At 32.9% G+C, this 21871-nt stretch overlaps 2 protein-coding genes across 2 annotated transcripts; both read left to right on the forward strand.

The window, feature by feature from the left end:
- The first annotated feature begins 10199 nt into the window (after window positions 1-10199).
- LOC132803130 (probable leucine-rich repeat receptor-like protein kinase At1g35710) lies at window positions 10200-19916 on the forward strand. The gene is made up of 2 exons (XM_060815383.1): window positions 10200-10471; window positions 19226-19916. Exons 1-2 carry the CDS (start codon window positions 10200-10202, stop codon window positions 19914-19916), a joined length of 963 nt encoding a protein of 320 aa, XP_060671366.1.
- Window positions 19917-20026: 110 nt separating this feature from the next.
- On the forward strand, window positions 20027-20542 carry LOC132803131 (probable leucine-rich repeat receptor-like protein kinase At1g35710). Its single transcript, XM_060815384.1, has one exon. The coding sequence runs from the start codon at window positions 20027-20029 to the stop codon at window positions 20540-20542; it is 516 nt and encodes a 171-aa protein (XP_060671367.1).
- Window positions 20543-21871: the final 1329 nt, after the last annotated feature.

A 21871-nucleotide genomic window follows, 5' to 3' on the forward strand; every position in this document is an offset into this window, starting at 1 on the left:
TACATGAATCACAGTTGTTTTTTCAATATCATAATTTTCCTCAAGTGTATTTTCAAATATAGGATCAATATAAATTTGAACTGGTATCTTAGTTTCAAGTATTCATTTACAAGGCGAAGAAAGGGAAACAAGATGTTTCATTACCCTTGACAATAATTTTCTGATAAGGAAGCCTTCCTTGATGAAAACGAAAGTTGCCATTAGAACTCTCTCTAGAGAACTTATACAATGGAGAAGATATATAAAGATAAACAAATATCTCTGTTTTAAGCATAAATTTACAAGTAATTATAGGAAAAATTTGTTTTATTTCTTTTGTTTATATAAGATGAGGTTAGAACATAGCTTAGATGTAGTCCAATTGAATTGTGTTAGTTATATTTATATTAGTTCAATCTATTTGGACTAAATTTCAAATAATCTAGTCCGGTTCTATATTTTAAAATTTACCCAGAGAGTATACATAATCTCTTCCTTTGAGGAGAATGTATTTGTTGACTTTTAATCCGATCCTCTTTTTTTTTTTTTTTTTGGTTGTTACTAACAAGAAGATAAGACTTCAAATTAAGAGGTATACTAGAAGGTAAAAGTCACTGTCTAGTAAAGATCACTCGGAAAAAAAAAAACCAAAAAAAAAAAAAAAAGAAAGTAAAAAAACATAGCAGAGACTTTTTCTTTTATCAAAACAGGGCAAAAACAGAGCGTTTACCTTGCATAGCAGTCAAATATGGCAGTGACTATTTTACTACCTTAAGTATAAGACATTTCTCTACTGAGTACTTAATTGCTTTTATAAATAGACACTTCAAAAAACACATTCTTTTATAAAATCTACCTTAGTAATTGACACGCCTAATATTGAAACTAGATTGAGCAAATTAAGTTCATAAGTTTAGTTAAGAAGCATGAAAGCTAGTGAGAATGAAAATTCAAAGAAATAAGGAAATTCATTAGTTAATAGACACACACAAAAATTACAAACTCGACTTAATAGACACACTTAACATGAAGAAGAGGTTAAGGAAAATTCAAAGAAATCATGAAATCATTAATTTTGACAAATATGTCTAATTAGTGTCTTGGTCGGAACCATTTGGGTAAAAAAGGGGTCAACTGGAAACAGAGAGTCTTTCAAAAGGAAATATAAGAAAAAACCACGAAATTCATTTTCCTAAACCAAGAAAATGAATTGTCCTGGTTGGAAAACAATTACTAATTTTGGTTTGTTTCAAACCACTTGATAAGTGGAAGACTTAAGAGATAGGGCATATTGATAAATGTGGGTTTATATCAATTTGCTTATAAAATACAGCGTATTTTGATAAATGAGTGCTGGACCAGCTTCTGTCACCTCCAACAAGGCGAATAGCAGACCAACTGGTCTCCATTGCAGAAATAACATTTGTTTGCAGGCAACAAAGTCCACAGTTACAATAATTCAGCTGTTTGATTCCCCAACATGGATATGCTAAATTGCTGCAATTTTTCCTAGTTTTAGATTGTCTATGTGTGTGTGTGTGTGTGTGTGTGTGTTTGCATTTTCTTTCACTCTGTCATTCTTCATTAGTCACTTGTTTTTGTTTTCTTGCTTAATAACTTAGCCTGAGCTTAGATATTCCAAGACTTGGTTGTGTGATGTCTAGCTTCTGGTGTGTTTAATGGATTGAAAACATGATCTGGTATTTAAATTGCTAATACAAGGAGACAGAGCAAAATTTGCGGTCATTTTCTTTTCAAATGTTTAATAATATTTAGTAGAACCACAGCATGCAAGGCCGTAAAGGTGACGCTTAGTTATATCACTGCTGGACTTCTTAACCAAACTTTTCAATAAAATAGCGAAACAGAACAAAATATTTTCTTTCAAATGTTAACGTTCTGCTTAAGGATGTACTAGATCAACGTCTCTCACCTCCAAGGGGCCGAATAGCAAACCAAGTGATCTCCATTGCAGAGATAGCATTTGATTGCCTGCTACAAAGTCCACAATTCCATCCAACTGTGAAGCGGTCAAATCCATTACAATCATTATGGGAGCCATTTCATATGATTGCAATAAAGCAGCTGTTTGATTCCCCAACATGGACATCCTAAACTGCTGAATTTCTCCTTGTTGGATATGGTCAATGCGTGTTCCTTTTCTTTCCGTATTAGTCTTAGGATTGTTTTTATTTTCTTGTGTAATAAGATAGCCCGAGCTTGGATATACCAGGACTTTGTTATGTCTTGTACTTAATGATGAAACTGATTTTGTTGTCTCTGATGGAGAAAATTAAAACATGATCTGGTATTTCTTTATGACTTTTTTTTCTGAACAAAACAATTTCGTAACACTCTTTAATTTACTAATAGATGGAACTGAAACAAAATTTGCAGTCATGTAATATTTACTAAAACCATTTCCATATGTGACATTGTTTTTGGACCATAATTTCTAGCATGAGGCACACAGATCCAATTTTGTGCCGTGCAATGATGCATTACCATCTCCAAAGCATATGGACAAAAATATGGTCTATATTCAAATCAAATTTTGTACCCTGCAATGCTCCATTCACGGTTCTGGATTTCTTGGTTTTCCTGGGAACCAAGATCTTTTTACAAAGAGCTTAAGACCATTTCAGCCATTCAATACTTCTCAAATAAAAGTTAGAACAAAATACTCAAACCAACCAAACTATTTGACTACCGTATAACGAAAAGAATGACAGTTCAGAAACTAATAGACCACCTAAATGTTAACCTTAACATAGCTACAAATTATAAATTCATCGAATACAAATGTCATAATTTCCCCAAAAAATAGACAAGATATTTTTAAGTCAAAATATATATATATCAACACTTGAATCACGATATTTTTATTATCTCCTTCCAGCCCCAGACTTGAAGGGCATAGTTCAGAGAGGGATTGATGGAATTCTTGTTTAACCAGTTGATTCCATTTTTAAGCAGAACTACACAACCAGATAAATATAAACATTTTGATTTTATGAAACTATCAGAGCAAATCAAAACAAATATCTCTGTTTCAAGTATTAATTTACAAGTAATTATAAGAAAATTGTATTATCTATTGTTATGCTTGTGGATACACACACACACACACACACACACACGTAGAAATAACAAATTACTTTACAGCAGACCATTCACAAAATTTCTATGAAAATGTCATATTTGTCTAATATAACCACATATTTGTATCTAAACATTGGAATTAATTTTTTAAATAATTTTCATATTTGAATTTTTATTAGAATAACTTCACCTAATTCCTATTATGTGAAAATTTCCTTTCTTGATGTATGTCGGCCATTTATTGCAATATATTGTGTCAAATATATATAAGTCGGTCGATTGGAGCAATTTTACCCAAGTAAGAAAACTTGTGTAAGGATTTTCACTATTTTTTTTTTTTTTCCTCTCCTTTTTATATTTCCTAGTGAAAATATGTAAAGCACTTTTGGGCCTATGCGGCCCATCAGTTAAACATAAAAATGTCCAAACAGATTGAAAAAGAGTGCACCTTTTTGCACGGCAAGAATTGCTACTCGCACTATATAGAATGTAAAATTACTTAAAAACCTCCTTTTGATATATATTTTTTTTAATAATTTTAACCGGTTTGTCTTTCCTCTTTATGGGATTTTTAAAATTATGGTCTTATCTTCGTCGACAAACTTTCTCTTCAGCATTAGTTTTTAACCAGTAGGTGCAACAATTTTTATTCCAAAGTTACTTAATATGGAAAAGACACATTTAATATGGGAAAGAGATTAGCAAATTAAGTTAGAGGTCCTTAAGTTTAGAAGCATGAAAGCCATTCAGAAGGTAAATTCAAAGAAATCATAAAATTCATTAGTTAACATATACACAGAAAAATTACAAACTCAAATTAATAGGCACGCCCAATATGGAGAAGAGGAAAATTCAAAGAAATCATGAAATCATGAATCAAATGCAATGCAGCCAAATTACCCTCTCCGAATTCATATGGACAAAAATATGGTCAAAACTCAAATCGTTAAATGCATAAGTTTGCATTAAATTGTTTTGGTTGCCAAGGTTTTGCTGAGAACAAAGGTCTTTTTGCTAAGAGCTTAAGAGCATAAAAAGCTATTAAATATCTCTCAGATAAAATTTTGAATCAAAATATAAAATGGAAGAAACTATTTGACTATTATAACTAGAAATTCACAAGTTAATGACAGTTCAGAAATTAATAGATTACCTGAATGTTGATGTTGTGTAAGATAACTGCACAGAGCAACCAATTACATAGCACACAAATAAAAACACCTTTGTTATATAAATTCATCTAAAATATGACATGGAAATACCACGATTTGTTTATGCTGTCTTTTTGTGTTCGCATTTTCTTTCTCTGTATCGTTGTGTTGCCTTTACTAATGTCTCATGTTTCATTAGTCATAGTTGGTTATTTATTCATTAGTCACAAAGAATTTGATGGAATGTAGCTTGAGTACTGAACCAATAGTGCGTTTAATTTTGGTGGAAGAATTCTGGCATGACATGAATTCTGCAATTCTGATCGAGTCAAATAGTGTCTAATGGTGCAAAAACACATCTGTCATTGTGTGTGGCTGCTCTAATATCATGAAAAAATCTAAATGCTAAACATTAAGATTTCCAACCAAAATTTTCAATAATTACTGACTGATAGGACAAAATATGCACAAGCACAAAACAAACAGTGTATACTGACTGGGGCCCACTGCAGTGTATGCTAGAAAAACAAGGAATGGAAGACCACTATCACTTTGGAAAAACTACCATGCGTGACGAAAGGGGAATAAGAACATGCTTTGTATTCTCCACTCAGCTATGAATGAAATAGTGACAATTAATCATATTGTTCATTGTCAATACTTAATAGATCAATCTCTTATCGTAACATGTTTTGATGTGATTAAAAAAAAAAAAACAATTAAAAAAAAAACTTTCTTTTGTCAAAACAGGACAAAACGGAGCATTTACCTTGCTTGGCAAATCTAGCAGTAAGGATTTAAATAGAAAAGCATAAGAAATTTCTCTAATAGTACTAAGATTTGAAAAAGGTGGAAAGTAGATTGAGAAAGTATATTTTTTAATTATATATATATATATATATATATAGAGAGAGAGAGAGAGAGAAAAATACAAGCTCTAATTTTCAATAGACAAACTTGATATAAAGAAGAGCTTGAACAAATTAAGTTAGAGGTATTTAAGAAGTATGAAAGCCATTCAGAAAAGAATATGCAACAAAACTGATAAATTATTAATTTTGACGAACATGTCTAATTTGTGTCTTTTATTATGCTTCAACAAAAAAAAAGGAAATCAAGGCCTTGGTCGGAATGCAGATCATATTTAGATTGGATAGTATAGAACCACTTGATACGGGCCGGGAAGAGCTAGCTACAGCTCAATTAGAAGCAGAAAGTCATTCAAAAAAAAAACAAATTCAAAGACACAAACAGATTCACTTTCATAAAACCACGTTAAATATATTAACAGAAAATGATCACTCTCCTGGTTGGAAAGCTGTTACTTAGGTGCCTTTGGTTAGATATATTAATTAGCTACTATATATGACTGAACACAAAAGAAGAAAAAAATTAAATAAAAGAACTAAAAAAAACTAAAAGTCGACAAAATTTTAGGTTATGCTTCATTTTTTATTTATTTATTCTTTGTGTAAAGAAATAATCCTCAAGAGTTGAGGAGTTTGAGAATTGATGTGCATCTGCTGTTTAAGCTTGTGCATAAAGGAAGTAAGAAACGATGCCGTTTTTGATATAATACATTTACACAGTTTTGAGAAGAAGAACGACAGCTTTTTTCATCTGGTTTTAATGATTTAAGTAGGACGGTGTCGTATTGGCACAACGGTGGTTTTATTTGGATAACAGAATCACGTGCAGGCCATGTGAATTAGTTATGGTGGTTATGTGAAGGGCTAAGTATCATTGGTCCATGTCATTTGGATTGCCACATCAGCAACAGCAATGCTAGATATATATAACGGTCTTCGTCTTCTTCATTCTTACTTCTGGATTTTGCAGAATTACAGAGCTAAGGGTTGAGTTTGTGTTTCAGTGATTGTGAGAGGAAGTTGAGTTCTTCGTGTTTGTACAAACTCATCAAAGTAATCTGTAGGTGTAGGAATGATTTCTTTGTGAAATTGGTCAGGACAGATTGAGTGAGGGTGTATGTGGGCTTACGGGTTGGGTTGGGCGTTGTTCTGAGTGATTCACCATTATAGAACCTATTAAGCTCTTGTTTTTCCTCATTTTATCAATAATAGCAGAAGCTCAGAACCTGAGCACGAGGACGTAGGCAATAGTTTTTGGCCGAACCTCATTAAATCGTGTATGCATCTCATTGATTTTATTTCTTGTTCTTGCTGCTTTTCCACAACAAGTGGTATCAGAGCAAGGTTAGGAAAGTTGGTGGAGCTTCTTTATCAAGAATTGTGTAATTTCATATGATCATGAATGGCCTCGAAGATTGAGGTGGAGATCTTCAATGGCAAAGGGGACTTCCTGCTTTGGAGGAAGAAAATGAAGGCTGTTCTTGTCCAGATGAAAGTAGCAAGAGCCATAGATGGAACATTCTCTGCAGATCTCTCAGAATACAAGAAATTGGAGATGGATGAGATTGCTCTAAGTACGATCATTCTTCACTTGTCAGACAATGTGCTAAGAAAGGTAGATGATGTAACCACCACTTCTGAAATGTGGCATAAACTAGAACAACTGTATCTAGTAAGGTCTTTACCTGATCGTATTCTTTTGCTTAAGCAGTTCTTTGGCTTTAAGATGGACACCAATAAAGATTTAGACTCTAATCTTGACATGTTTAATCGTTTAATACTTGATCTTGCAAATTGTAAAGTCACTTTTAGTGATGAACACAATGCTGTGATTTTGTTAAATTCTTTACCTGAGTCTTATAGAGAGGTCAAGAATGCCATAAAGTATGGCCGTGATTTCTTGTCCTTAGATATGGTGATAAGTTCTTTAAAATCTAGGGACATTGAAATGAAATCTGAGTCTAAAGGTGAAGGACTTAATGTTCGAGGAAGAAGTCAAACAAGAACTTTTGGTAATTCTGAGTTTAGAGCCAAGAGTAGAGATCACTCCAGATCCAAGTCTAGAACTAGAGGTCGAAAATGTTATTACTGTAAGAGGGAAGGTCATATAATGAAATTTTGCTACAAGAAGAAGAGAGATGACAAAAGTAAGATTCAGGTGAGTAGTGATCTTGCTGCTGTCACCTCAAGTGAAGAGTCTGGTGAGGTTCTTGTGGCTGACACTGAACAAAATAAGACTGAATGGGTTTTAGACTCAGGATGTTCATTCCATATGAGTCCTATACTTGATGTTTTTCAGTCTTATAAGGAATATGAAGAAGGACAAGTTCTCCTTGGTGATGATCATTCCTGTAAAGTTGTTGGTATAGGTAATGTTCAATTTAAACTAGATGATGGTACTGTTAAGACTCTAAACTCAGTTAGATATGTGCCTGGTTTAAGGAGAAATTTAATTTCTCTTGGAATGCTTGATGAGGTTGGTTATACCACTAAAACTGAGAATGAAAAAATGAGGATTTCAAAAGGCTCTTTTGTTGCTTTTAAAGGCATTAAGAAAAATGGTCTGTATGTTTTGCTTGGTGAGGCTGTTTCTGATTCTTGCAATGCTTCAATTCATACTTCTGCAGATAAAACTCTGCTATGGCATAATAGATTAGGCCATATACGTGAAAAAGGCATGTATTATCTGAATAAGCAACAAGTTTTTGGTAAGGATCAGATAAGCAAATTAGAATTTTGTGAAAATTGCATTTTAGGTAAGCAACATAGGCTCAGTTTTAATTTGAATTCAAATAGAGCTAAAGCTGTGCTTGATTATGTTCATGCTGATCTTTGGGGTCCTGCTAAAGTCTCCACTCAAAGTGGAAACAGATACTTTATGTCTATTATAGATTACCATTCTAGGAAAGTGTGGGTCATCTTATTGAAGTCCAAAGATGAGGCCTTCAATAAGTTTAAAGAGTGGAAACTACTTGTTGAAAAACAAGCAAATAGGACAGTAAAGGCTTTAAGAACAGATAATGGTCTTGAGTTCTGTAATAGGGAGTTTGATAATTTCTGTAAGACTCAAGGAATTGTGAGACACAGAACTGTCAAGCATACCACTCAGCAAAATGGTGTTGCTGAGAGGATGAATAGGACCTTGCTTGATAAGGTAAGGTGTATGTTAGTGTCATCAGGCTTGCCAAAGTTGTTTTGGGGTGAAGCAGTTATGACTGCTATGTATCTTATTAATTTGTCACCATCAACTGCTTTAAATTTTGAAACACCTGACTATGTCTGGTCTGGAAAGTTGCCAAATGATGATAATTTGAGAGTGTTTGGATGTGCAGCATATGCACATCAGTCAGAAGGTAATCTTGAACCTAGAGGCATCAAATGTGTCTTTCTAGGATATCCTCAAGGTGTCAAAGGCTATAAGCTGTGGGTTAAGGACAGAAATGGTTTTAAAGTCATTGTTAGTAGAGATGTCATTTTCAATGAAAATATTATGCCTTGCAAGAATACTAACAGTGCAGGTACTGAAAGTGAACAACCACAACAAATGTCAAGGCAAATGGACTTAGTAATGCTTGAGATTGATTTTCAAGACAATAGGGGAAGTGCACCAAAGGAATCATCATCAGAAGCTGAAGTCCATGGAACTCCTGAGCATTCAGAATCAGAATCAGATGAAGAAAGGCAAGGACAACAGCTTTCTTCACCTTCAAGAACTGTTGCATCACCAGGATACCTATTGACTCGAGATAGAGCTAGAAGGAGGATTATTCCAAATAAGAGATACAGCTATGCAGATTTTATTGCATATGCTTTAGTTGGATTTCAAGAATTCTCTGATAATGAACCTCAGAATTATAAAGAAGCTATGAAGTCTTCAGAATCAGCAAAATGGAAGCAAGCAATGGATGAGGAAATGCAGTCACTTCATGATAATCATAGATGGGATCTGGTGTTGGCGCCTGTAAAACAAAGAGTTGTTGACTGTAAATGGATTTATAAAGTCAAGGAAGGGTTGACCAAGTCAGATCCAGTGAGATTCAAGGCAAGGTTGGTAGTAAAGGGGTTTACCCAGGTTGAAGGTGTGGATTATAATGAAATCTTCTCACCTGTAGTCAAATATACTACTATTCGAATCATTCTCTCTTTAGTTACACATTTTGATTGGGAACTAGAACAATTGGATGTAAAGACTGCTTTTCTTCATGGGGATTTAGAAGAAACTATTTACATGAAGCAACCAGAGGGATATGAAGTGACTAGAAAGGGTGGAGAGTTAGTATGCATGCTAAAGAAGTCTCTCTATGGTCTAAAACAGTCACCAAGGCAGTGGTATAAAAGGTTTGATACCTTCGTGGTGAAGGCTGGTTTTATGAGGAGCAACTTTGATAGTTGTTTGTACTTCAAGGAGACAGCAAGCTCAAATGCTGTATTTCTGCTTTTGTATATAGATGATATGTTGTTGTCAGGACCAAATGCAAAAGTTATTGATTCAGTTAAGAAGTTACTAAGTTCAGAGTTTGATATGAAGGAGCTTGGTCAGGCAAAAAGGATTTTGGGCATGACAATTGAGAAGGATAGAAGAAATAGAAAGATGAAACTTCAACAGACTTCATATGTTCTAAAGATACTTTCCAAGTTTAATATGAGTGAAGCTAAGCCTGTTTCTGTGCCCTTAGGTGGTCATTACAAGTTATCAATGGAACAGTGCCCTAGTAATGAACAAGAAAGAGAAGATATGATTACTGTACCATATTCAAGTGCAATAGGTTCAGTTATGTATCTTATGATCAGTACAAGGCCGGAGTTGGCTTATGCAGTAAGTGTGCTCAGCAGGTTTATGTCAAATCCTGGAAGGAGTCATTGGGATGCAATAAAGTGGCTCTTAAGGTATTTAAAACTCACTGCAAATGAAGGCTTGGTGTTTAAAGGCAGCAAAGATGGAATAGAATTGCTTGGCTACACAGATGCAGATTATGCTGGGGATCGAGATAAGAGAAAGTCAATCTTAGCATATGCATTCACTGTTTGTGGGAATTGTGTAAGTTGGAAGTCACATTTATAAGCCATAGTAGCTTTGTCTACTACAGAAGTAGAATATATGGCAATAACAGATGCTGCAAAGGAAGCAATATGGATTAAAGGTTTACTGTCAGAACTTAATATGTTACACAAGGCTGTCATACTCTATTCAGATAGTCAAAGTGCAATACATCTTTCTAAGAATCCTGTATTTCATGAGAGATCAAAACATATTCAGATTAAATATCATTTCATACGGGATATGGTGGAAAGGAAGGAAGTAAAGTTAGAAAAGGTACCTACAGAACTTAATCCTATTGATATGGGTACTAAAGTTTTACCCCTGAGCAGGTTTAATTCATGTAAAACCTTGCTTAATATTGGGGTAGGCTAATGTTGATTTAAGGGAAGATTGCAAGGAGGGTTCACAGAGTTTCTGCTATAATTACACTCTTGAGGATTAGGTTGAGAAATGTAAAGAAATAATCCTCAAGAGTTGAGGAGTTTGAGAATTGATGTGCATCTGCTGTTTAAGCTTGTGCATAAAGGAAGTAAGAAACGATGCCGTTTTTGATATAATACATTTACACAGTTTTGAGAAGAAGAACGACAGCGTTTTTCATCTAGTTTTAATGATTTAAGTAGGACCATGTCGTATTGGCACAACGGTGGTTTTATCTGGATAACAGAATCACGTGCAGGCCATGTGAATTAGTTATGGTGGTTATGTGAAGGGCTAAGTATCATTGGTCCATGTCATTTGGATTGCCACATCAGCAACAGCAATGCTGGATATATATAACGGTCTTCGTCTTCTTCATTCTTACTTCTGGATTTTACAGAATTACAGAGCTAAGGGTTGAGTTTGTGTTTCAATGATTGTGAGAGGAAGTTGAGTTCTTCGTGTTTGTACAAACTCATCAAAGTAATCTGTAGGTGTAGGAACGATTTCTTTATGAAATTGGTCAGGACAGATTGAGTGAGGGTGTATGTGGGCTTACAGGTTGGGTTGGGTGTTGTTCTGAGTGATTCACCATTATAGAACCTGTTAAGCTCTTGTTTTTCCTCATTTTATCAATAATAGCAGAAGCTCAGAACCTGAGCACGAGGACGTAGGCAATAGTTTTTGGCCGAACCTCGTTAAATCGTGTGTGCATCTCATTGATTTTATTTCTTGTTCTTGCTGCTTTTCCACAACACTTTGCATTTATTGTTAATAAAGATGTTAACTACTATTAATTAACATTCCCAACTATTGAAGTAAATAAGCTACATAGAGAAGAAAAAAACAAAAACTAATTAAACACGTTACCAAGCAACACCTTAATTTTTTTTTTTTTTTGGAAGATTAAAGACTTAATAAAAACTTTGGTATATATGTGGAAGACTTTGGGATTTAAAACCATGTCCTTGATCTTATTAAATTCTTCACAAAACCATATCCTCTCATATCCTCTGAATATATCCTGCCTTTTAGTACTAGAGGAGAAAGATATCCTAGTCTACTGGCTTAATTATTTCATTATTATTTTTTCAATCAATGTTTAATTATTTTATTTTTATTTTTAAATTAATGTTTTTTTATGGTTGCAAAGCAATTTGTTCATAACGGGTTCTAATAACAGTGTTTATAGTCCTAGTATTCAAATTTAGGCTTTCAAAGAAACAGTGGATATTTTTCTATTGGATTGTCTCGATGGTCCATCTTAATCAATATTGATTTTTTCTGATTTTTTCTGAAATGACAAAGACGCTTAATTTCATCAATTCCATGTATCTCTAAAGTTGTGGTCCTTGGCAATAAATTAAAAGACAAAGAGAAACACATAAGTAATTATTATGACGACTTTGAAATGGGGAAGTGCACAAATAGAGATCAAATCAAAGAGAATTGTGAACACAAATAGAGATCAAATCAAAGAGAATTGTAAACTCATTTTCATAAACAATATATAGGTGTCTTGGTCATTAGCAAAATAAGAAAACGACATGACTCAGAGACAATAAATTCATACAAACGTACTTGAATTTCTACTTAATTTGTTTTTGAGGTATTTTTACTTGTTTACATTTACGGTCTGCTCATATAATTTAATATGTATATCTAGACCATGTAAAATGGCCTTGCAATTACTTATAATCTGAACTGTAATCAAATGTAAATTAAAAATTAGGGAAGATTTCATTTACATCCTTTCAATTTTGTCTTAATTATAATTATATTCTTACTTATAAAAAATTATACTCAAAACTCATCTATCAATTTTTATCCATTAAATTTTATAGTTAAAAATCGCAAGTTTAATTATGGCAAACTTGAGGAGATCTAAATGAAATTTATCCTTTAAAATATGAAATGGGATGGCATATGCCCCCTAGAAATACAGATCCAATTTTTTGATGCTGTTAGTATCCTTCTTCAGGTGGTGGCGGTCTTTCAAGTAAAACAATTAAATAATTAATTAAGAGTAAAAATTGCAAGATTTTTTACTCAAAAAAAAAAAAAAAAAAAAAAAAAAAGGACAAAGTGGCAGTAGTTTCATGGGTCTACTGTAACTCCCTTGATAGCCATAGGCGGTTAGTCACAAGCAATGGCTGCTGCTTTACAAGGGAGCAGTTTAAAAAAGAAAAAAAAAATGAAAAATGAAAACTTAATGATTGAGGTTTTAGAAGAATATAAAGATATGAGATTGTATAGAGCTGTTTTGATATTACAACTTCTCATACTGCAATGATGTATATACTCCTATCCTGCTGCAAACAATTAATCAAAAACCTTGCCTAGAAATAAAAATGTTGATGGTAGTAGTATTCAAATACAGTTATATATTTGAGACCAGATTAGGTTTCGCTATTTACATAGTCCAATGTTGCATTCCCTGGTTAAGCAGTTCCTTAGAAATAGTTAAAGATCAGTAAGTGGTCGAAAAGTCAAAAAATAACAAGCATTTGATACAAACTCCTTCAAGATATTGAAATAGTTCATTCCATGACTAAAAAATGATAGACACAAACTTCGTAACAGATTACTTAAATGTATTTAGCTAATACAAAAACCATAATCATAATAATCAAAGACTCTTCTTTTACTCAAAACCAATTGGCTTGAACGTTATTATTATATGTTATGTTTTCAGCACATAGTGGATTGGAAGGCTAGTCTCATTCTCATAGTTACCATCATCAACGTTTTATTGGATCCTTTCCTCTGTTAATGCAAGTGTTATTACACCCCAGCAAGATCTGTCCAAGAACAAGGACAAGGACAAGTAAAACCACACAGAATAATTATTATTATTTTTTTTTGTTTTTTTTTTTTCCCTGACCCCAAGACTTAAAGGGGCGTGTTTCAGAGATTTTAAGCAGAACTCTAAAATATATTACAATGAGTTTATGAAAAAGGATAGGTAAAACAAACTGTTTCATTGACTATGAATTTTCTTATAAGGTGGCATTCCATGCTTAAAACGAAAATGGCTATCAGAATTCTCTTTAGAGTATTATATAATATAGAAGATATATGAAGCTAAACAAAATATCTCTGTTTCAAGTATTAATTCACAAGTAATTAAAAGAAAATTTGTTTTATCTTTTGCTAAGCTTGTTTCATCCTCTCTATCTCTGGTGTATACTATAGCTTGAAATATATAAGATGAGTTTAGAACATAAATTTGATTTAGTCCATTGTGTTGTGTTAATTAGACTTATATTAGTTCAATCTATTTGGCCTAAATTTAAAATAATCTAGTTCAGTTCTATATTTTAAAATTTATCCACGGTATACACAAAATTTCTTCCTTGGAAATGAATGTATTCATTAACTTTTAGTCTGATTCATTAGTTTATTTTTTCATTCAGAAATGTTGCTAATAAAAAGATAAGACTTTAGAGTGGGTGGTCATTACAGTACTTAATAGATCACTCTCTTATTGTAACATGTTTATCAATGGAGTAAAAAGTACTTCCCAACCTTTTGATTTTTGTATTAATGTACAAATAACAGTAGAAAATAATAATAATAATAATAATAATAAATAAATAAATAAATAAATAAAAACAGAGTCTTTTTCTTTTGTCAAAACAGGGCAAAAACAGAGCATTTAGGTTATATAGCAGTTAAATCTAGCAGTGACACACACAAAAACTGGGGGGAAAAAAAACAGAGCATTTCTCTTCTATTAGAGGTCCTTAAGTTCAAAAATATGAAAGCTATTCAGAAGGTAAATTTAAAGAAATCAAGATTTTTATTAGTTAACGGACATACACAAAAATTTCAAACTCTTCTTAATAGATACGCCTAATATGGAGAAGAGGTTAAGGAAAATTCAAAGAAATCATGAAACCATTAATTTTGACAAATATGTCTAATTAGTGTTTTTATATCCTTGAAAAACAAATAAAAAACCAAAAAAGAAATTAAGTCCTTGGTCGGAATGGAGATATTTAGCTTGGTTGGCGAGAACCACTTTGGCTAAAAAAAGAGGTAATCTGGAAGCAGAAAGTCACTCAAAAGGAAGAATCAAAGAAACCAATAAATTCAGTTTTCATAAACCATGTTGAATACGTTAAGAGAAAACGAATTGTGCTGGTTGGAAAGCAATTACTTATATTGGTTTTTTCCAAACCACTTGATACGTAGAAGACTTAGACTTAAGATGTAGGGCATATTCAGAGGTCAAGATGAAACTGAAGTCCACTCAAAATGAAAAAAAAGGTCAAAGAAACTCTTTATTATCATTATCTGTTATTCTGTGTGATTACTCCTATCCAGCCCAAAATAAGCTAACATAATGCCGCCATGGATCATTCTGTGTGCATGCCTGTCCTTTCAAGGATAGTTTTTAATCCGTATTTTAATAAAATGTGAAAATGGCGATATATATATATCCTAGTAATTGAGTTTTTTTATTTATTTTTTTTTATATGAAGCAATTAATCTGTTTATAATACCCTAAATTTGTATACTTAATAAAAACAATGAAGTAATTCAACGAAAGGGTCCAAGAAAGTACACTACAATTGTTGCCATAACTCGGATTAAAATATATGTGGACATAAATAGACAAAATTCACCATACCATGCGCTTGTTATTCTATTATAGAAAAATTAAAAATTATAAAGTGTAACGTAAGCATATCTGTCGAAGATAGTGTTACAAGTATTAAATATTTTTCAAAAACATTTATTAAATTATTAATTGAAATATTTATATAATTTAAATATAGATAAAAAGAACGTCTAAATATATGAATAAATAAAAAATAAATCAATCATTAAACATATTATTTGACAAATATTTTGATAACTTTCATGAAGTTACTAAGCACGTCATTTTTTGCCATTTGGCATTACTTTACAGACCACTTTCTTACAGTACACATGTTTATTAATTGAGAAAAAGAACTGCCCAACCTTCTGTTTTATTCATTTATTAATACAAATATAACAGTAAAAAAGTAAACATAAAGCGGTGACTTTATCTTTTGTCAAAACAGAACAGAAACAGAGCATTTACCTACCTTGTCTAGCAGTCGAATATGGCAGTGACGATTTAGCTAAATTAGTATTAAAGAGAAATAAAAAGAGTTCTACCAAGATTTTGTAAATGGTGGAAAAAAGCTTGGGAGAGTACTTGATGTGCTTCTTATATAGGCACACACAAACAAAAATTAAGAAGGAATAATCAAAGAAAGCAAGAAATTCATTTTCATAAACCATGTTTAGTATGCAAGTTAAGAGAAAATAAAATGTCCACGTTGGAACTTGGAGAGCAGTTAAAGGACACGGTTCAGAAAAGGGTTTTAAGCAGAGCTATAAAATTTGATAAATAGATTACATTGATTCTATGGAAAAATAAAGGTAAAATATGCTCCCTTGACTATAAATTTTTTCGTACGGAAAGCCTTCCTTGCTCAAAATGAAAGTGGCTATCAGAATTGTCTCTAGAGTTACATGATATAAAAAGACATATAAAGCTAAACATATATCTCTGTTTCAGATATTAATTTACAAGCAATTATGAGAAAATTTATTTTATCTTTTATTAAGTTTGTTCTACATCCTCTCTATCTCTAGTGTATACCATAGCTTTTGTTACACGGAACATATAAGATGAGCTTAGAACATAGATTAGATTTATTGGACAAAATTTAGAGTCATCTGTTGTAGTTCTATATTTAAAATTTACCAACAGTAAGTTTCTTCCTTGGAGAAGAATGTATTTGTCGAATTTCAATCTAATCATTTTTTTTTTTTTTTAAAGATTGTTTCTGATAAAAGGATAAATCTTCAAAGTGAGGGGTGCATTAGAAGCTAAAAAACATTTTGTCTAATAAAGCAGATCATTGCGAGTACTTAATAGATCACCCTCTTATAAAATGTTTATCAAAGTAAAAAGGACTTCCCAACCTTTCACTTATGTATAAATGTAAAATAGCTGTAATTAAAAAAAAAAAAAAAACCAAACAATAAAGCAAAGACATTTTCTTTTGTCAAAACAGGACAAAAACAGAGCATTTACCATAGCAGTCAAATCTTGCAGTGACTGTTTAACTACCTTTAAGTATGAAACATTTGTCTACTAAGTGAGTGCTTAATTTGCTTCTATATATAGACACATAAAAAAAATACCTTTTTTTAATCTATTACAAACTCTACTTAATAGACACAGTTTATATGGAAAAGAGGTTGGGCGACCTAAGATAGAGGTCATTAAGATGCATGAAAGACACTAAGAAGGAAACTTCATAGAAATCATATAAATCATTAACTTTGACAAATATATATGTCTAATTAGTGTGCTTATATCCTTGAAAAATAAATGAAAAGAAAATAAGTTACGGTCTTCGTCTTCGTAGGAAAATAGATATTTAGATTGGTCCGTCTAGAACCACTATGGCCAGAAAAGAGGTCAATTGGAAGCAAAAAGTCACTCAAAACAAAAAATCAAAGAAACCAATAAATTCATTTTCATAGACCTTGTTTAATACGTCAAAGACAAAACTAAATGCCCTGTCGGAAAGCTGTTACTTGTATTGGTTTGTTTCGAACCACTAGCTACGTCGAAGACTTCAGAGGTTGGCATATTCAGAGGTCAATAAGAAGCTTAAATCCACTCAAAAGGAAATTAATCAAAGAAAACCAAGTCCTTGATCTTATTAATTCTTCACAAAAAAAAAAAAAACAATATAACATGTCTTGGTGATAAAGAAACTCTGTATTATCCTTTTTTGTAGAAAGACTAGGGGAAGTCAATGGACAAAGACAGAGATTCAGTAGAGATTGAGTTACACTCCTAAACTCATTTTCACAGACCATGTCTAATGTCTTGGTAGATAGCAACGTGATTTAGACTCCTAAATTTATTTTCAACAAGCATTAAATAAATGGAGACATCGGTTTAATTAGTACTCGTTTTTAACATTTATGTTTTATATATAATTGACTTGATTAAAATGATAAACTAGGCTTCTCATTTAGTTTGTAGAACAATAAACAAAGAAAAAAAAAGAAAAACCACCAAATGGATTTCCATTTCAGTTTGTCTAAAAAATAAAGCTCATTTTAATAAATGTTTTAACTTTTTCCTTTACAAATCTACCTTCACAATTATATTAATATGAAAAAGTCAGAGGCACATAACCACTTTATTAATTATATGACAATTCTTAAACATAAAAGCACAAAAATAATAACCTAGTATGCATATTGATTTGTTATTGTTTTTGTTGTTAATTTGTTTTTATGGTAGCAAAGCAATTTCTTCATGAGTGTGCATAATATCCTGAATATACTTAATGAAATTTCAACTACTAGTTTCTTTAATGTTGAAGAAAATTTGATGTGGCATTGTTTAGTTATTTCTGAATAAACGATTTTATATACAACACTCACTAATTTATATCCATTTCCAAAAATGACACTCATTTGTGTGACACACTCTTATCCTGCAGCAACAACAATTAACCACTAGCCTTGCAAAAACATGATCCAATTATTCAACTAGCCTAGCAATTATAATCCAAAATAGTAACCCAAACTGCCTTTGCTATCCTCCAATGATGTATATTACCCCATCAAGAATTTGCTCAGAGAATGTAATACAACAGTACTAAGTCTTGTTAAATATCAGTAAGTGATAAAAAAAAAATGTAAAATGATAACAAGTAAGTCCATTCAGATTCAAAACATATGGTAGTAAATCCTATTCTTGCTTTTGAGCCGTCTCATCTTAATAGAATGCCAATTTCTTTCAGCAAGCATGGTAATGAAAGCAGTGCTTAGGAATGTATGTCATTCAGTTGTATTTTTTTGAAAAGCCTAATAATGAGTTTCATGGAGTAAAACCACTAACCGTCATTCTGTTTGATGACTCTTATCCAGCTGATCACAACAAACTAACAAAACCCCGCTGTGGCTAGATGCAATTGCTCAAACATCCGGAACACATATTTGTGGACTATATGATATGCTTACTCTTTCATATCAAATTCTTCTCTAGGATGTATTGGACCAGCACCTCTTACCTCCAAAGACTAATTAGCAGAGGAGCTAGTCTCCATTGCCAAGCTAGTATTTGCATATCTGCATACAAATTCATAGCCTAGGCCAGATTTGAAGCAAGTTTCTTACATTACAAGCCTATCAACTTCAATTCAATCCTCCTCACACCCACCCTCTATTTATGAGTACGCTTAATCTTTTAGATCCCACAACTTGGATTTCATGAAATGCACTAACAATTTTTCATTAAACAAAGATTTGCTATAGAAATTAAAATTTGATTAATTAGTCTGTTATTTAACTAGGGGTGATTCTGAACAAATACGGCTAAACTTTTCATTAAACAAAGGAATAAAAACAATATTTATTTAGAATTATTTCTTCTTCAAAAACAAAGAATAATTATTTTCCTTTTTTAAAATAAATAAATAAATAAAATGCTCTCTCTATATATATTCGAAAGAAAGCCAAGGCATTCAAGCCTTGCTTTAAAATTAAAAGATTATCAAGTCCGTGGCACGCTGGAGTCCAAACCTCTTTGTACGGTCACTTGATCAGTTTTTGTTGTTTATCATCATTCTACTGTTTCTTTGTCCTTCTAGTACTTGTTTTGCAATAAGTGGAGAGGTAGAGGCCCTTGTGAAATGGAAGGACAGCCTTGATATGAATCCAACTACTCATTCTCTTCTCCGCTCTTGGAATCTCAGTTCTACTAGTTCAACTTCTCACGATCTCTATAATAATACCCCCTGTACCTGGGTTGGGATCGCTTGTAACGGCTTTGGAAGTGTCATCAACATTACTCTTTACAGTAGTAATCTGAAAGGTACGCTTCACAACTTCAACTTCTCCTCCTTTCCTAGCTTACTCGAGCTTAGCCTATATAACAACTCCCTTTATGGAAGTATCCCCATGCACATTGGCAACCTTTCCACACTCACCTCACTTGATATAGGGATCAATCATCTCTCGGGAAACATTCCTTCCCCAATATGCCTTTTGACAAGTTTAGGCTTCCTTGATTTGGCTAGCAATTATTTGAATGGCTCTATACCACCTCAAATAGGCTTGTTGGTGTTTCTTGAAGTGATGTATGTTTATAGTAACAAATTTTCAAGTCGAATTCCTGTGTCCATTGGAAACCTGAGCAAGTTAACTGATTTGGAACTTAGTGAAAGTAAAGTAGTTGGGTCCATCCCCAATGAGATTGGGCAACTTAAATCACTCACTACGCTTTATTTGTATGATAACCAACTCACTGGTTCAATTCCATGGGAAACCTCACCAAGTTAATTTATTTGGGACTTAATAAAAACAAACTAGTTGGGTCCATCTCCAATGAGATTGGATAGCTTCAATATGTCACTTCACTATATTTGTGTGGTAACCAACTAATTGGCTGCATGCTTGTGTCCATCGAACAGCTTAAATCTCTTGAAGAGATTCATTTGGATGAGAACCATCTTAGTGGCTCAATTCCTTCATCCATTACAAACTTGAGCAAGTTAACTTATTTGGCACTTCAGAGAAACAAAATAGTTGGGTCCATCCCCATTGAGATTGGGCTGCTTCAATCACTCACTACCCTTTATTTGGATGATAACCAACTTACTGGTTCAATTCCTATGTCCACTGGAAACCTAACCAAGCTAACTCATTTGGGACTTAGTAAAAACAAACTAGTTGGGTCCATCCCCAACAAGATTGGACAGCTTAAATGTCTCACTTCACTATATTTGTTGGGTAACCATCCAATTGGCTCCGTACCTGTGTCCATCAGACAGCTTAAATCACTTGAAGAGATTGACTTGGATGGTAACTATCTTAGTGGTTCAATTCTTGCATCCATTGGAAACCTTACATCCCTCGCCAACTTCAGTTTGTTCACTAACAACATTACAGGATCCCTTCCTCCTTAAACGAGTAACCTTACAAAACTGGAAGAGCTTCTTTTAAGCAATAACTTCTTGTATGGCTATCTTCCCAAAAATATTTGTCTAGGTGGGAGACTTAAACAGGTTTCAGTAGCCAATAACCATTTTATAGGTTCTATTCCAAAAAGCATGAAAAACTGCAACTCCTTAGTCCGTGTTACACTTGGAATGAATGAATTTGCAGGAAATATGTCATAAGACTTTGGAATATACCCAAACCTGATCAACATGGACTTAACCAACAATAATTTTTTTGGAAAACTTACTAGATATTGGGGACATTGTCAAAAACTAACTATGTTGAACATCTCTAACAATAAAGTTTCTAACATGCTACCTCTTAAACTTGGGAAAGCTACTCAATTGCATAAACTTGATCTGTCCTCCAATCTTCTTGTAGGGAAAATTCCAAAGGAATTGGGCCAATTAAGATTGCTTTACCTTCTTAAACTCAATAATAATACACTTTCTGGAAATGTTCCTGCACAAATTGGGATGTTATTGGACCTTCAACGGCTTGACCTTGCAGACAACAAATTCATTGGACCATTTCCCAAATAGTTGGAGCAGTGTGCGAACCTACAAAACTTGAACTTGAGAAACAATAAATTCAATGGGGTTGTTGTTGGTTATGTGATTCAAAGAAGTCAAAGCTTGAGTTATTTTTTCTGCATAGTTGCTGTCATCAAAACTACGTCATTTCAACCTTATATCATTAAACAAAACTGTGAGTTTTGGCTTGGCGATTTAAAAAGAAGCTGGCAGTCACATAAAGGCTTTCCAAAAGTCCTAACAGCAATAGAGATATGCAACAATAGTTCTACAGCAGCAACAGTTTTGCAGCAGCAACAATTCTGCAGCAATCGTTTTCTTTGGTGTTAATATAATTTAAGTTCTCTTTCTCTTTCCCTTTAAGGTTTTCTCTTTAGTATTCTCTTGAGTGAGAGTTGTGAGGTGAGAAAGGCTGTAAAAGGGAATTTTGGGTCTGGTATATGGGTTTTAGGTGGAGCTTCTAAAACAAAGAAAGAGAACTAGATAAGCTGTAAAACACATTCAGTTATAGTGCATTTGAACTCCTTGTGGAGCTCCGAGGACGTAGATTCAATCTTAAATCGAACCTCATAAATTCTGTGGTGTTTTGATCTATTTTATTATTTAATTCTGTGGTGTTTGAGTGACCAAGTTACAGATTCTAGTAAAACACCTACTAAAAATACAGTACAGTTTGAGGTGGAGCCTTATAACCAGCAAGTAGTAAAGAAACTCAACAGCCAATAGGTGAAACAGGTGAATTTCAGCAAGTACAACCGCTGG

Source organism: Ziziphus jujuba, chromosome 3 (genome assembly GCF_031755915.1).
Source record: "Ziziphus jujuba cultivar Dongzao chromosome 3, ASM3175591v1".
In the NCBI taxonomy this organism is placed as follows: Eukaryota; Viridiplantae; Streptophyta; class Magnoliopsida; order Rosales; family Rhamnaceae; genus Ziziphus; species Ziziphus jujuba.